The sequence below is a fragment of the Orycteropus afer genome, unplaced genomic scaffold, assembly GCF_000298275.1.
Source record: "Orycteropus afer afer isolate SDZICR_OR568_19922 unplaced genomic scaffold, OryAfe1.0 scaffold00462, whole genome shotgun sequence".
Taxonomy (NCBI): Eukaryota; Metazoa; Chordata; class Mammalia; order Tubulidentata; family Orycteropodidae; genus Orycteropus; species Orycteropus afer.
Genome location: NW_006922049.1, coordinates 685,817 through 702,747, shown reverse-complemented (window position 1 = coordinate 702,747; position 16,931 = coordinate 685,817). Strand labels below are relative to the sequence as shown.

At 39.0% G+C, this 16,931-nt stretch overlaps 1 protein-coding gene across 1 annotated transcript in view; it reads right to left on the bottom strand.

Annotated features, from left to right (window-relative positions):
• ST7 (suppression of tumorigenicity 7) overlaps positions 1 to 16,931 on the bottom strand; it is a 428,986-nt gene that overhangs the window by 112,715 nt on the left and 299,340 nt on the right. The window contains exons 7-9 of the mRNA XM_042782770.1: positions 16,051 to 16,119; positions 13,986 to 14,140; positions 11,430 to 11,527 (exon numbers count right to left, since the gene is read on the bottom strand). Coding sequence (XP_042638704.1) covers positions 11,430 to 11,527; positions 13,986 to 14,140; positions 16,051 to 16,119 — 322 coding nt within the window. The remainder of the gene's footprint in view (positions 1 to 11,429; positions 11,528 to 13,985; positions 14,141 to 16,050; positions 16,120 to 16,931) is intronic.

Below are 16,931 nucleotides of genomic sequence, written 5' to 3'. Positions count from 1 at the left end.
GCCCGACCTTCCTTCCAAGGAGTAGCTGGTGGGTTTGAACCGCCAGCCTTCTGGTTAGCAGTCAAGTGCCTTAGGCACTACGCTACCAGAGCTCCCAATCCATCTCTATACATACTTAAAAACTAGAGGAGCCCATGAGAGCAGGAATAGAGAACATCTCCCAATGAGAATTTACTCCTGGCCCTCCAGAGAATAGCAAAGGAACCATGAGTCAGAATGAGAAGTGAATCAATAGCACATTAAGCTGCAGGGGCAACTCATTTGTACTTCAAGAGAGAGGCTATTAAACCCATTGCCATTGAGATGATTCCAACTTATAGTGGCCTTATAGGACAGAACAGAACTGCCCCACATAGTTTTCAAGTCTGTAAATCTTTACAGAAGCAGACTGCCATGTCTTTCTTCTGTAGAGTAGCTGATGGATTCATACTTCTGACCTTCCAGTTAGCAGCCGAGCACTTAACCAGGGCACCTCAGAGAGATGATTAGTGGTAAGAAAAGTATGGTAACTACTTTTGCTCTGCCTAGATAAAAATTTTATTCTTGCCAGTAAAATGTTTACTGGTGAGAGAGTATAGCAAAATGTCCTAATGTAGATTAAACTTGCATTTAAAGGGTTAATGAGAAGTTCTAGTAAGTATTGTTGCTGTTGTTAGGTGCCTTCGAGTTGGCTCCAACTCATAGTGATCCTATGTTCAACAGAATGAAACACTGCCTGGTCGCGTGCCATCCTCACAATCCTTGTTATACCTGAGCCAATCGTTGTAGCCACTGTGTCAATCCATCTCGTTGAGGGTCTTCCCCTTTTTTGCTGACCCTCTACTTTACCAAGCATAACATCCTTCTCCAGGGAATGGTCCCTTCTGACAACATGACCAAAGTAGGTGAGACCAAGTTGGGCCACTCTCACGTCCAAGGAACATTCCAGCTGCACTTCCTCCAGGATAGATTAGCAAGTAGGTTTGTGCGTAAGAGGACTCGAATCACAAAGGTGAGGGGAAAGGCTATGAGGTATTTGCCCTTAACACGCAGGGCAGACAATTGTCCAGGAAGGAAGATATAATCAATACTTTTACATCAGTTATTAAAAAGGGAAGCCCAAAAGGTCAAACTCATTGGCCTCTTGGGTCATTAGTGCATTGCTGGCTTTGGTTGCTTTGTGGCTTCTGTTCCTGCTGGCCCTGAGTCAACCAATACTTGATAATCACTGTTTCCAGTAATTATCTCTCTGTTCACACTATAAATCAACAGCTTCATCAGCTCCTGGTCCCAGCAGCAGTCCTGCCAGGCCAGCAGGGACTCAGACACTAGCGCTCCCTGCACGTTCTCACAGGGAGAGGCTCATCACAAACTTCCCTGGTTGTTGTGTGAGTCTACAGAAGGGAGAGCACATGGTAAGTTAATTGTCTCATTTGGGAAGAAGACAGAGCTGTTGATAAGCTTAAGAACAGATAAGGAAAATAAATACAAGCACAGATGTTAGTAAGTTGGGACCACCAGAAGAATATAACAGAGTGCATGAACATTAAAGCAGCAGAGGGTCTATTTAATGAAAGAGAATAAAAGAGGGGGGAAAAAAGTATGATAGAAAACAGCAAAAATATCTCTCAACAGAGTAATAATTAAAATGAATACATATGTAATTAGATTAAATGGACCAACCAAAAGAACAAAAACTCTTAGATTGGAATAAAGATAATATCCAGCAAAAAAGTTTACAGATAAAAATGACCCAGCAAAAAGTTACAGAGCATAATACTAAAACATTGTGGATGTAATTAATGTCACTGAATGATACACTAAAAAAAATGCTTACAATGGCAAATTCAGTTGTTCCATATCTTTAACCATAAGAAAAAATGCTTCAAAAGTTACAGAAAGCTTAATTATAAGATTTGGAAATACGTACATCAGATAAATATGAATTTAGTTAAACTAGAATAGCAATCTTAAAATCTATAAAGTACATTATATAATATTAAAGATACTAATATCAAGAATGCATAATCATCAACATAAATGTATCTAACAATACAGCCTCAAAATATTTGCAACAACTGCCAACTGACCACAGGAAAAACAGACAAATCAACAATTAAGAGTTAAATATTCTATCATCTCTGTCTCAGAAATTGATAAAGCAAGTAGATAAAAAAGCTAATTTATAGAAGATATGAAAAACATGATTAAACTCAACACAGAACAGAGAGCACATTCCTTTCCAACACAAACTTAATGATTACAATAACTGACCATGTACTAAGCCTCAGAGGAAGACTCTATAAATTCTTCCCAAATCAATTTCATATGATGTATGTTCTCTAAGAATGTTGTAGGAAATATATATATAAATGAATGATAAAGGGCTAAAAAAATACCATATGGGTTAAAATAAAATTTTACGGGAACAAAAAAATAGTTGGAAGCAAACAGAACTAAGTGTTCAACTTAAAAAATTGGTAAAAAGGCAATAAATACAAAAGGTGGAGAAAAGGGAAGAAGATTGGCAGCAGAAGAAAGAGAGAATATGTACAGAAGTAACTGGAATGAAAAGCAAAGAAGTTGAGAAAATAAAACGAAAACCTGGTTGTCTTAAAAAGATTAATAAAATAGACAAATCTCTACCAAGACTTATCAGGGAAAATAAAGGTAAAAAAAGACAAATAAGAAGAAAGTGCAAAGTTAAAAGAGAGAAAGAACTACAGACAAAGTGTTTTTGAAAAATTATTAAATAACTTTATGAAAAGCTATGGGAGCTCTGGTAGCGTAGTGCCTAAGGCACTTGATTGTTAACCAGAAGGCTGGCAGTTCAAACCCACCAGCCACTCCTTGGAAGGAAGATGGGGCAATCTACTTCCGTAGTGATACTGCCTTGGAAACCCAAGGAGGGATCGCTATGAATCAGGTCCGACTCAAGGGCACATAACAACAACAACATATGCAATAAACTTGAAAATCTTGTTATCACTACAGAAATGTAAAATGTCAAAGTTGACCCTGGAAGAAACAGAAACTTAACTAAACCAGCAGTCATTAAAGAAAATGAAGTGCTAATGAAATACAAAGGCCGTCTAACCAATGTTCAACCTCACTGATAATCAGCAAAATACAAATTAAAACAACATAGAGTTGCTACTCTGTACCTAACAGATTGTCCAAATTTAAGTATTTTCTAACTAGATGTTATCTCTGGACCAAACTATCTTGGGTTCAAATTCCGACTACTCACTAGTTGTCTGACTTAAGTAAGCAACTTATCCTCCCTGTATCTCAGTTTTCTCGTCTATAAAACAGAGATAATAATAGTCCCTACCTCATAAGTTTACCATGAGGATAAATAGTAAACACTTACACACACACACACACACATGTTGCTTAAAACAGAGCCCAGTACTGAGACACCTGGGCAGAGTCATGTATCCCTGATGAGAATATGAACAATCAGAGGCAGCCATTCTGGAGAGCAAGATGGCAGGACATACTGAACTCAATCATGTATCTACCTGTTGTGTGCCGTCGAGTTAATTCCAACTCATAGTTGCTCTACAGGATAGAGTAGAACTGTCCATAGGATTTCCTAGGCTAGGAGCTCTGGTGGCATAGTGCCTAAGGCACTTGACTGCTAACCAGAGGCTGGCAGTTCAAACCCACCAGCCACTCCTTGGAAGGAAGGTTGGGCAATCTGCTTCTGTAATGATACCGCCTCGGAAACCCAAGCAGGGGTCGTTATGTGTCAGGTCCGACTCGACAGCAGTGAGTTTTGAGTTTAATCTTTATAGGAGCAGATCGTCAGGTTTTTCTCCTGCATAGCCACAGTAGGTTCAAACTGTTGACATCAGTTAGCAGTTCAGCACTTAACCAATGTACCACCAAGGCTCCTGTACTCCAAGATGCAGCAATCCCACTCTGGGGTATATATCCCAGTGAAAACTTCTCACATATCTACAAGGATGATGGTGGCAGCACTGTTAGGCTAATAAGGGACTGACTTTCAATGACAATACCTAATGGCAAATAAAACAGTACAATTTCTAGCTAAAGTCCTCACCTGCATTAGTGCACTTCCTATGTGATCTTCACTCTACACAGAGAATGCAGAGTATAATACCGATAAAAATATGTCTCATAATTATGGACTACCATTGGATATGTCAGTAGCTAATTACAGTTTGCTCGTTAATTAAACACTTTTCCTTTCTATATAGCACACTAATTGCGAATAATTTACTAAATAAGTCAACTTAAAGAACAGTATCAGGAGCTCTGGTAGCATAGTGGCTAAGGCACTTGACTGCTAACCAGAAGCTGGTGGTTCAAACCCAGCAGCCACTCCTCGGAAGGAAGATGGGGCAATCTACTTCCATAGTGATACTGCCTTGGAAACCCAAGGAGGAGTCGCTATGAGTCGGGTCCGACACCACGGCACATAACAACAACAACAAAGAACAGTATCAGGGAAATCCAAACAAGCAAATCATGATCCAAATGAAGGCAGAAAGGTTCCTATAAAGTCCGCCCTTGAAGAATCAGTGAGTTATAATTTATAGCACTTACTTTTTTTTTTTTTTTTATTAGGATTTGGGTGAAGATTTACAGAGTAAATTCACTTTTCATACAGCAGTTCACATATACTTTGTCTCATGTCATTGACCAAAATTTACAATGCAGCAGCTCCCCTCCCACTTCCTCCCCATAGTTACCTCCTCCCAGTGTCCATCCCTTCATACTCTTCGAGAGGCCCATTGTCTGCCAACCCTGTATATGATCTTGGATACACTCTCCATTTAGACATACATAATTGTTTAGCTTGTTCACCCATCTATCCGTCCCTATACCCATGTTTATAGCACTTACTTTTAAGGTTCACTTTTCGTCCTTTGTAAGGACACCAAAGATAAACATGCCAACAATCACTTCCCAAACATTTAATAGAAATTAACATACTTCATTATATACTTTGTCTTTAGTTCAGTGATACATCTGGGTTTCTTAAAAGCTTTGAAAGTAACTATGTTCAAAAGATCTTTGATTTCCTACAGGTATTAAAATACTCACCCATCCACCACCCTCACCAAGCAGTACTTTACTTTCTTCAACAATCAAGCTTTACATCTAAATCAATTCACCAATGAAGTTACCTATAATGATCATGACAATTTTAAGGGGGGAAAAAAAAAGAAATATTGTATAAAGTGGAAATAATGTGACACATGGAATGGAAAGGCAGAGAGAAGGAATAAAACTAGACAATTTAAGAAAGAGGAAAAACAGAGGAGATAAAGGGGAATAGAGATTAATGCATGAAATATTTGTTTAGTACTTTTCCTCCTAAAACGATCTTTTCTCTTTTTCAATAAGGTGAAATATTGTGTTGCCGAATATTCACTAAAATAAAATGTAAAACCAATTTGGAAGAGCATACTATTTCTCTTTTACAAATCACTGATTTCCTGGAGGTGTTTCTTTACGCACGTAAGTAGGCAAAAATGCAAATCAACAGTCCTTAATGCTCCAAAGGCTTTGATTAAGCCTGGAGGTGGATATTTTCTAAAGCACACTCTCATTACAAGTGTTCCTCTTCACAAATCATTTAAAGGGCATCCTCATACAATTAATACTATTAAACTAATTCCCGAAGGTCAGTTGCTCTTGTCCTAGGATACCTCTAATGACCTAAAAGGGATGTATAATGAGCATCTATAATTTTCTAAATAGAAGTCAATTTCATTTACATCAGAAAATCAGTAGATCCACCTGGTAACAAAGAGGCATCATGACCACGAAGCAGCTGGAAATCAAAGGTCACAGGTACAAAGTACTAACTGGGCTTTGTGTGCCATTGCTGGATCCCCCATTCAGACATCACTTGACTGTGTCTGTGCGTTCAACGCTGTTCTGAGAACTGGAAGGAATGCACAAGAAGAACAAGTACGGTGCCAGGATGAAAGAAGCTCAGAATCTAGGGAAGGTCAGTCACTCTTCCACACGCTTTTAAAACTCATTCCAAAATACCTGTCTCTTTCTGCTCATCCAAATTGCTTAATGAAGGATCACATGAATAAATGATTTGAGATATTAAGAAAATGGAGGAGAGGGATAAAATAATTGTGGAAAAGGAGATCAAGGAAAGTGGCATTATAATCGCAAGTCACATATGTTTCTTTAGTGAGGGAGCCCTGCAGAGGATGCCCAGAAACTGGGGCTTAATATCCCACAGAACCTTGGTTAAGATATAGATTAACCCCGCTGAAAACCCTTACGTGATCAGGTAGGTGTGTGTGTGTGTGTGTGTGTGTGTTGCAAAGAAAAGAGGGTGGAGAGATACGCAGATTTCCCTCACTATCCAAAAGTAGAGTGTTTCTATGAAACTTTCAATAAACCAAAATGGCATAAGCAGTCATTACCATTAATTTATAGTGGAAACATTTCTGAGTGTTCTTAGATCCAAAAAAATCACCTACCAAAACACACCAAATAACACCTAAGACCTAAAATAATACTAACATATAGTGTTCACAGACACAGTTCAAGGCTATGATGACTTGATGCTGAGATGCTGAGCATAGTTCCTGGGGAAGGAACTTGGAGATGCCATTCTCACAGCTGGGGGGTAGAGGTGGGAGGCGAGGGGGTCTGCACTGTCTCTTAATGGCTCACTGTAAAATAAAGTGCTGAATGCTAGTCTCACTTTTTGCCTTTTTACAAAAAGTAAAAATCCTCTTCAGAATTCTTTTGGTTAGCAAAAATAGGTATTCATGTAGGTCTTAGTAAAAGCAAAACGGTGTAAATGGTATGAGTGAAGTGAACTTATGAAAAGCAAGGGATACCTGTACACCAAATTGTTTGTTTACCTCAGTGAGGGGATCTCATTAAACACCTTATTTTTTTGACTTGTTACTTTTACAATTTCATAGGACAGCCATAGTACATATGAATTGAGATGCTATGTGTATATGTCTTTGCAGACTATCTGGCATATAGATATACTCATTATGTAATTTCCTGACAACAAATATGGGTAACCCTCTAGTTCTTAGCTGGAAACCCTGGGGAAGATGCTGAGATGCAGGAAAGACATAAGCCTAGACAAGGGCTAACTGTAGCTTCCTCTAATTATTTTTTTATGAAGAGCCAAAGGCAAGACCACAAAAAGAATATTTAACAATTACAATTTTTACAGATAAGGCTGACAATGGGTTTAAGGTGGCCCCAGCCAGATGAAGTGTGTCTTCAGCTGACCTGACATAACCAGTGACAGAAGGAGAGTGTCTGCAGAGTACCTCTATTTTGCCGGTAATAAGGAGGTCATGTTGTTGTTGTTGTTATGTGCCGTCGAGTCGGCCCCGACTCATAGCGACCCCTCCTTGGGTTTCCGAGGCAGTATCACTACGGAAGTAGGAATGCCCAACCTTCTAGTTTTAAGTGGGTAAAGTTTCTCTTCACTGTTTCCATTTCCCTGTGTCTTCCTTGTTTTCCACTTTTGGCATCTATTCTTTTTGCCTTTTTGCAAGTAGTCCAGTCTTTATTTTTAAATTTATTTTTATCATCATAAGAAAATAAAAATTACATGGTTGTTCTAATAATTCAACATGATATAAATACATAAAATAGAAAGACAGCAATAATCTCACTGCTAACAATTTTTTCTTCATTTCAACGTGTTTTTCTTATGCTTCTACCAGTGGCTCTCAAGGTATGGTCAGGGAACTCTTGGGATTTTGACTTGTCAAAGCCACTTTCATCATAATTCTAGGGTGCCATCTGCCTTTTTCACTCTCGTTCTCTCAGAGGCGCACAGACGCCACACGTTGGGTGGGATCAGAACAGACTGAAAGCAGAAGCTGAGCACTTACTAGTCGCGACAGCCTGCGTGGAGTGCTCCCTGAATCGCGGTATTGAACCCCTACACCAACTCTGTGAGGTCGGCATTAAACTAGCCCCCGAGCACTTCTGATGCAGCGACAGGCAGACCACACTCTCAGAAACACTCACTACTTGTGTGATCTTGAACAAGCACTCCCGTCAGTTGTTAGGAGGATGAGATGATAGAATGTTTCTCAGCATTTAGATAGTATTGAAAGCTCTAGGACTGAAGGTAGTGACCCAGGGTTGCAGAAGAAGATAGAAAAGAAAGCTCAGGGCTGGCTAGGGGACATTTCAAGTGTCAGGAGTCAGGAAGATGATGAGGATCTGGCCAGGGAGACTGAGACTGTAGGAGAAGTAAGTGAGTTTGGAGTTATAAAATCAAGGAAAGAAAGCATTTAAGCCAGGACTGATGATCTGTGTCAAATGAGAGGTCAGGTAATAGACACCACAAGAGGCAGTATTGCAGAGAGAGAGTGAGTTAAGCAAGAATGAGAGCATGACCCAGAGGTCTGCAAAAAACTGGGGAAAAAAAAAACGGAAGGGAAACTGATGGTGAAGTCTGAGAGCCGACTTTCAAAGGACCTGTATGGTTTAGGGAAGAGAAACAATGATCTAGAAACATACCTGAGGATCAAGGAAAATATTACCACCATGTCAGATCTTCACATTCCTTTCTCTTTCTTTCTTATCTCTCTAACCAGGGCCCCACCAAAATCTAAGTTCATTAGACCCTTCTATCATGGAATGCTGCTTCAGAGAATCTCATTTGGGCCAAACCCAGCTTGGTCCCAGGTCAAGGGTTCTGGAGTACCTGATTAATTCCTACCTCAGTGCTTTAGGGGCTTGTAGCCACACCAGAGAAAGCCCAGACTAACAAGTGGATACAAACACAGTGTTGGCCCTAAAACAGACCTGCTCACCTCAGGCATTTCTAGATCAGTGGCTCTCAACAGCAGATAATTTTAATCCACAGGGAACATTTAGCAATGTCTACAGGCATTTTTGTTTTCATAACTAGAGACATTCTAGTGGCATCTAAGAGGCAGAAGTCAGATGCTACGAAAATTCCTACAGTGCACAGAGCAGCCCTCCACAACAGAATTATCAGGTCCCAAGCATCAACAGGGCTGAGGCTCAGAAAACCTGGTCCAGACCACATGACCTGGACCCAGGGAGCTTGTGGTTCCTCCCAGTGGGCCTACCATCACAGCCGACCATCACAGCCAGCCATCACAGCCATACCAGTTTGTCCACACAAGTTCTGACTGGGATGACTCAGGGGCCAGACCAAATAGTCATTATGAACTCTGCTGCAGATCTACTCAAACACAGACAGGGAAAGAGAGAAGAACAACTTGAGGTTGACATCAAAAAGAAAAAAGGAAATTGCATCATGTACCAAATTTTAAAGAGGCAAAATTACGAAGAGCAAAGAGACTTTTACTTAAATTTAAGAAAGTGGGAAATGCAATCCTTTGCATTTATAATCATAAATAATACCTACATTAAGTGTCAAAAGCTAGCATGTTCTCCTAGCTCTGTTCACTGTCAAAAGTTATTCAGTGATAAGTTGCCTCCACTGGGGCCGCTATGAGTCGGGTCCGACTTGATGGCAAATAACAACAACCACCACAAAAGGAGGCTAGTTAATGCATTTTTTGTGTTTCAGAAAACATTCTGAAAATTCAAAATAATTAATGTTTTTCTGTAAAAAAAAATAATAACAAAAACTGAGAAGACATGACTCTTGACATTAAGGAGTTGATATATTTTTACCTCATCAGTATTTCACTCACAGCATTAATGTAATATTAGATCTGTAATAAAATCTTGAGCCATGGAAAAGGTCAGAATCATTTACAGCTAGTCTTCCCAGAGTTCCCTTTCATTCTCTTTCAGTATACTCACAATTTAACAGTTTTCCCCTCTTAAAAGCATTTCTGGAAAAATTTAAAAAGACAAATGAAACAACAACTGTGTTTTTTATGTGGAAGGTATTCTGACACCAGCATTTCCATTTCCATATTAAAATCTGCTCCAAGGAAGTTTATACCAAGGCATATGGGCAAAAGATGGCTGTGTCTGAATGAAATATTAGGTGCTCCTGCCTAAATGCTTCAGCAACAGAGTCCACTGTGCTGTTTTATAGGAAGGTTTTCCAGCAAAATGGTTTATGAGCATGCTGTAAAGGGAGTGAAGGCCTCAGTGAAGTCTCCTTTGTGTAGTCCTGAAAGGAGTCAAAATGTCAGGCTGAACCAACAACCATCTTCTGCAAGGTCAACACCAACTGCTTCTTTAACAGAAAGAGGGGTCCTCAACAGCCTCTATTCCATTTTTGGTATGAGGACTGATAAAGGAGTTTCTGAAGGAATGAGCCTTTGAATATTTCTCTTTGAAACACATCTCCCCTACGTCTGACAGTGTTCTTCGCAGTCCCTCAGTGGTGTAAATGGTAAAGGTACTAACTGAAAAGCTGGTGGCTGGAAACCACCCAGAAGCCCCTTGGAAGCAAGGCCTGGCATTCCATTTCCCCAAAATGATCCACTGACAGGCCTGTGGAGCACAGCTCTACTCTGGACACATGGGATTGCCAAGAATCAGAACAGACTCAATGGCAGCTGGTGGTAGTTTTCAAACTTGCAAACTAAGAATTTGGCAAGATGACACTTTTATCTTATCCCTTAGTTTTTTTGCTTTGTCTTTATAATGGGCAGTCATCTACGTCTCCTAATTCAGGAAGACAGTAGAAGAACAAATGTTGACAGAGGTTTTCTGATTTTTTTTAAAAAAAAGGAAAATGGATTATAATAAATAGCATTCATCTGGTATCTGTTTCTTTATGAAAATTATTTCTTATATAAATGTGGAAGTACCAGGTCCTCACCTGGCTTCTCTTAAAACTACCAGTTTGATTTAAAGCCACATAATAATAACCTCCCTTGATTCTCTTTTATTTGAAAACTCTCACCTATTTCCTCTCTTCTCAATTCTTATGTTCACTACCAATAATAAAATATCCTGATAAAGGAAGGATCTAGGAAAATATACAAAATAACTATAATTGAAATAGTTCATAATATTATTAAATTTGAGGGTAGCAAGTTGACCTATAGTTTATTCAAATCTTCCTAACAACCACACAGAAAAAGCCAGTTAGCTAAAATAGCTGAGCTCATTCTTGGCTTCTGGCTACAGCCCCAAAAGTTTAATAATAAGGATATTTACTGAGATTTTTTTATACACCAATCACTCTATTAAGGTCTTTACATGTATTATAATCTCATTTAATCCACACAACCATGCTAATAATTTTTAAGATTGTTATTCTTATCCCCATTTTACAGAGGAGGAAACTAAGGCACAGAAAGCGTGAGTAAGTTGTTCAAGATCACTCATTGCCTAAGTTGGGGGCTGAGGCTAACTAAGCCCAAGGCAGTCTCTGGCTCCAGAGCCCATGGGCCCACCATATCATCACTTGTACTCTTTACTGCAGCTGTTCACTGGGCTCCTCCTTCTCTAAGTCAAGTGTGTTACCACTGATCCCAAACACAAATCAAACTCACATCTCTCATCATTTTCACTGCTTCCCTGGTCCTCCCGAGTCTTCTGGCACACATTGCTAGCCTTCTTTTGATGTAGACCAAGACATTGGTATCTCGCCCTGAAGAGGAAGATATAAAATACCAAAATTTAAAAAGAAAACATGAGCTTTCAGCTGAGCAGCAAGAGAAAAGTACAGAGGCTGATTTACCACGCCCTTAAATGAACACCCAAAGAGGGCAGGTTGCTCCATTGACCCTTCCTTTTTGCCAGAAGTACTGACAACTTTGTTAATAGCAGGATGGCTGCAGAGTGAAGTCAAAGTGCGTAGACTTGCAAAGGTCAAATCATATGAGTGGTGACCTAATACATGTTTTTCAGTTAGGATGTTGGATATCTGATCAATGAAATCATTTGCCACAAAGTGCTGAGAAACTGAACATCCCCACTCTGGGTCTAGTTTACAGTTAAGACTCTCACATTCTTCAAGTATGCATGCTTTTGGTAAAGATGCAAAGAGGTGAATCTCAGGTTGCATCTTGATGAACTATTTTTTTTCCTTTCTGACATTAACTCTGGAGAAGCCTCATCTTGAACTTATGTTTTATATTATTCTTTCCCTAATACTAGTGACATCATAATCATCTCCAGGTCCCCAAAGCAGTCTATTTTAGATGGCAATATAACACATTCCAGATATGACAATAGGGTATGCAACAAAATGAAAAACTACCCTAGTGTTAGAGAAAGCATTGACAAGCTAAATAGTTATAACAACAATCACCAAAATGGTTCTTCAAAAGCACATTAACAACTCCTTATCTTAATCTTTTATTTAATTATATGTCTTTTTGGATATGTTTCCAGACTGGTGAGAACATGCATGTGCTTAATCCTCAATAAAATTACCATGTTTTAGAAAAATATGACACACCTGTTATAGATTAAGTACACGTATAATATGCAGCTATTAAAAGATGTTAAGACCAAAGTCCTAACATTTCAAGTTTTAAACAATGAGAACAAGATGTGTGCAGAAAATTTGCCAAGTACCTACAAATTATTTTAAAGATATGATTATATTTTTTTGGATAGATTTAAGCAATAGGTTGAAAGGATTTAATTTTGAGAAGAAAGGAAGAAAGAAAGAAAATTCTTAAGCTATGTAATAGGTTATGTAATTTTATGTGTTAATTCTCATTTAGTTTATAAAAGAGACATTTCCTGCACTTGTTTTCAAAATTCATTGTGCTGTACACAATACTTTCTTTTTTTAAAAGAAAAAAAAAGTGAGATATAGATGGTGATTAGAGACTCAGTCAACACATATACGCACTGCAAATAAATATAAACACCTTGATGTTGACGGGTTGTGTGGACATTCTCATACAAGGTGACATGCACATACAAGGTGTAGTACAAAGTCCTATGACACATGAATCACAGTTTCTACAGCAAATCCAAATGTAACACCAAAATTTAATTTTATAATATCAGATATGAATGAGATACACAAATACTCTCCAAGTTGCAGGAGAGAGCAATGAGGTGAGAACAAGCTTACATTAAAGAATCAGCCTAATTTTCTGACGGATGATGAAAATGTCATCTCCCCTGCCCCCCAAAATAAGGAATGCTAAATTTTGTTTAAACAGCCAACCAACTGACTGGTCAATGGACTCAGGGAATCCAGAAATGATTTTGTTGTCTTGTTTCTATAACGTTCCTTCAAAATATCACTGACTCTCAGTTTAATGTACTGACTGAAAGTTTCATATTTAAAGAGTTATCTTAAATAAAAGAGGTCATTATATTTTAATATCAAAAAGGAAAATCATTAGGAACTCATGGCTCTTCCTTTCAGGAAGCCCAGTAATACTTCTTAGATAAGAGCTAAACGCTCAGACTTAACTGTTACATTCTTGATTGTCCTATTTCAATCCAGACTGTACAAGACATATAAGATAAAACCTTTTGGTAATACTAACACTAATTTAAGGAGCTCTGATGGTGTAGTGGTTAAGTCATAGAACTGCAACCAAAAAGTCAGTGGTTCAAACCCACCAGCTACTTTGTGGGAGAAAGATGAGGCAATCTGCTTTGTAAAGATATATAGCCTTGGAAACTCTATGGGTCAGTTCTACTCTGTCCTTAGAGCCTTCACGAGTTGGAATCAACTTGACAGCAGCAGGTTTTTTTGCTTTCTAGCACTAATTTAAGTCCTATTTTCCAACTAAGACTTAAAATTCTGGGACACAGAAGCAAATGATGAACAAAAATGTATAGGAATTCTGGGAAGAAAAAAGGTTCCCTTTCAAGGTTACTATCACTTATTTCTGGGGTTAGGAATCTGTAGGCATAACAGTGAATCTGAACATAAACAGTAAATAACCTACAGGCTAATTGTGTCCAAGTGTTCTTATAGGATAGAAAAAGAAATGTAATACAAACAAAGAAAAGCAAAAGCCTGTCTTTGTTCTCATCTAAGAGAATCATATTTGAACTGGCCTGAAAATTTACTCTCAATAATCATTTTATAATTCTGATCCCCCAGTGTGTCAACCTGGAGGAAATCTTACTATGTTGGGCTTCATACTGGGATCCGTGATGCTGTAGTTGCTGAGAACGCCGGTAACAGCCATCTCCGGCCTTCAGAGCCTGCTTAAAGAGCTTCTCTGCTTCAGCAATTGTTGTTGCTTCCTCTTCAGCCAAGAGAATATAAGCAGTTGCGCACCTGCCCATTCAGATAATAGCCACCATCAATTACAGATCCAAGGGCATTGTAACAGACTGCAGGACTACATGCAAAAGGGCAAGGCACTACACTAGAACATGCAGAGTAGCCAACTGGTTCATGCACACCTGTTTATAGTTGTTGACACAAACTAACAGCAAAAAAGAAATGTCTATATTTTAGCTTGAGTGGCAGGATGCCTTTGTATTTAGAGCATGGGCTCTAAAGTCACACAGGCCTGAGCTCACATCATACTCCACCTCTTACTAGATTGGTCAAGTTATTACTCTGCCTCCCAATGGAAAGCAACATGAGGTTCATTTGTTCCCAGTGCTGTTGTGAAGGTTAAGAAAAGCGATGCATATGAAGTGCTCAATATAATAGCCTGTGGCACATGCTCAACAGATGTCAACTAATGATGGTGATGAAAAGAATTGTTATTAAATGTCTCCTTCCAACACTCAACGTCAGAGGTTCTATATATGAGTTTACTTCTCTTTACTGGAAATAGGATCTCTTCAATCTAAGGACTCCTTCAGAGTGAGAAATTCATTAAATCAAGGAAGTTCCTCATTTAAAGCAAACAAACAAAACAAAAACCAGTGCTTCAACATCATATTACCCATTGCACTGATTTTCTTTTCAGAGAAGAACATGAGAAGAACCTACAGCTCAAAATCTGATCCAGCTAGTAAGAGTTAAGTCTCATGCTTTTATCAAGAATAGCTATCACTTATTGCTCATATAGATTAAGCACTGTACCAGGCCCTTGACATGTATCATCTCACATAATCCTTTCAACAACCCTCTAAGGTAGGAAGCCAGAAAGGATTCAAAGCTAACTAACGAACAAGGGGAGCAGCTGAAAATTTAAACATGCCAAACCATATAAGGCACGACCTGCTTCCAAAGAGAGGGGATGGACTAGGGAAATGGTGAGGCCAGAAGAGATCATGTAAGCCCTGCTCTGCACTGGGCCCCTTTGCTTTCCTTCTTTTCCAAGGCCTCTCTGGTGGCCACCTCTCTACGTTTCAGAAGCTCCCATCAGACCACAAGACAGAAAATAATCAGAAAGCAATTCCAAATGTTACTTTTACTATTTATAAAGGTATAAATAGTACATAGGAAAAGAAGGCTGAACTTACAGCTAATGTGAGGTTTGGGATTAACTAGCCTTAGCCTTGAGGAAGGGTCTTGAAAGTTCTTTTGTCAATACCTCTAATTTCAGGCAGAACAGATCAGTAGGATTTTAAATTAAATGTGGTGAGGTAGGGAAATAATGTCCAGGAAAAAAAGTAGTAAAATCAATTACCATGGTAGGCAGTAGATATGACTTAGAAAGAATAATAATGATGCTGAAACTGCCCAGTGACTCACTGGAGAAAATAAATGAGACAGGCATCAGAAGTGATTCTTAAGGCTTCAGATGCAGATGTACAAATATGAGTCAAGAATAATGAAAGGAAAATTGAGAGTGTAATACTGAGTGTTAGGCACAATACCAGAGGAACGGCTATAAGAGTGTAGTTGGTGGGTTGGGAATTAAGACTAGTCAGGGCTAGCTTGCTTTCTTTGTTTATTTATATTTCAAATGGGTAGTCTTAGGGGAGGCAGAATAGCACTATTGGTCAAGAATACTTACATCTGTGTGGAAAATCATGAATCTGGGATAGAAACATGCTAAGAGCTTGTGAGTGAAGGAAAAAGGAAAGCAATAGAAGTTCTGATGGCTGGAGAGTACAGAACAGGCTGCTCAGCTCAATGGAAGATATAAATGATGCATCCTTGTCACAACACAATACACATACAGAAGCAAGAAAGTGTGGTGATGGGGTGTCAACCATCCAGACGTCAGCCAGAAGAAGTCTCATTTGGTTAGAAGTAGGGCACCAGACAGGTTCTTGACTTACTTTGGTAATAATTTTATCTCCCAGATGGTAGAGGAAGCAATTAGGGGAACTTCAACTCTGGACCTAATTCTGACCAAGAAGAAAAAAATAGTTGGTGAAATGAAAATTGATAGGAACATTCAGGGAGAATTACTGTGCCATTTTGGAATTCAGGGTAATCAAAGAGGGGAAGGTGGACTTCAAAAAATTCAGTCATGACTCAATGGCATGAGACTTAAGAAAAACTGGTTCAAGAGGGTTGGGCAGCAGCGAACTTCAGGTAAGATGGCAGAATAGGCAGACAAGCCATACAGACCCTCTTCAACAAAGAAAAGAGAAACCAATTGACACAGACATAGAAGTTAATCCTGGAGCCTTGAGCTTTGAAAGGAAGGATACAGAAGTAGATAAAACACCAACTAGTAGAAGAACTTGAATGAAAATAATGAGTAAGGAGACAAACAAAGCTGCAGACAGTCAGATATCCTGATGGCACGGACAGCCTGAATATTTCCAAGTGGTGTTAGGACCTGAGAATTAACCTAAAAATCAATCCTGGTTGCCAAGGGCTGCATGGACAACTGCACCAGTGGCTGATGACTAAAAAGGGAAACAGCAAAGAAGGAGACAAGCTGAGCTACGGACTTTTGGCTGTCCAGAGGGTGTAGGCATTTTGAATGTTTACAAGCAGTGGCCATTCTGGATATTTAAAGTGAGAGCATTCTCATTCAGGTTCCAGAGACCTAAGAATAGTCTCCACTTGTGAAAGACAGCACGGACATACAGGAGGCTGATGACTGGACAGGAGACAGGTAGTGAGAGCACAAGTGCTGTCAAAGCAAATACAGGAACACAGTACCCTGCTTAAACAGATACATCCAAACAAAACAAAGAAAACAAAA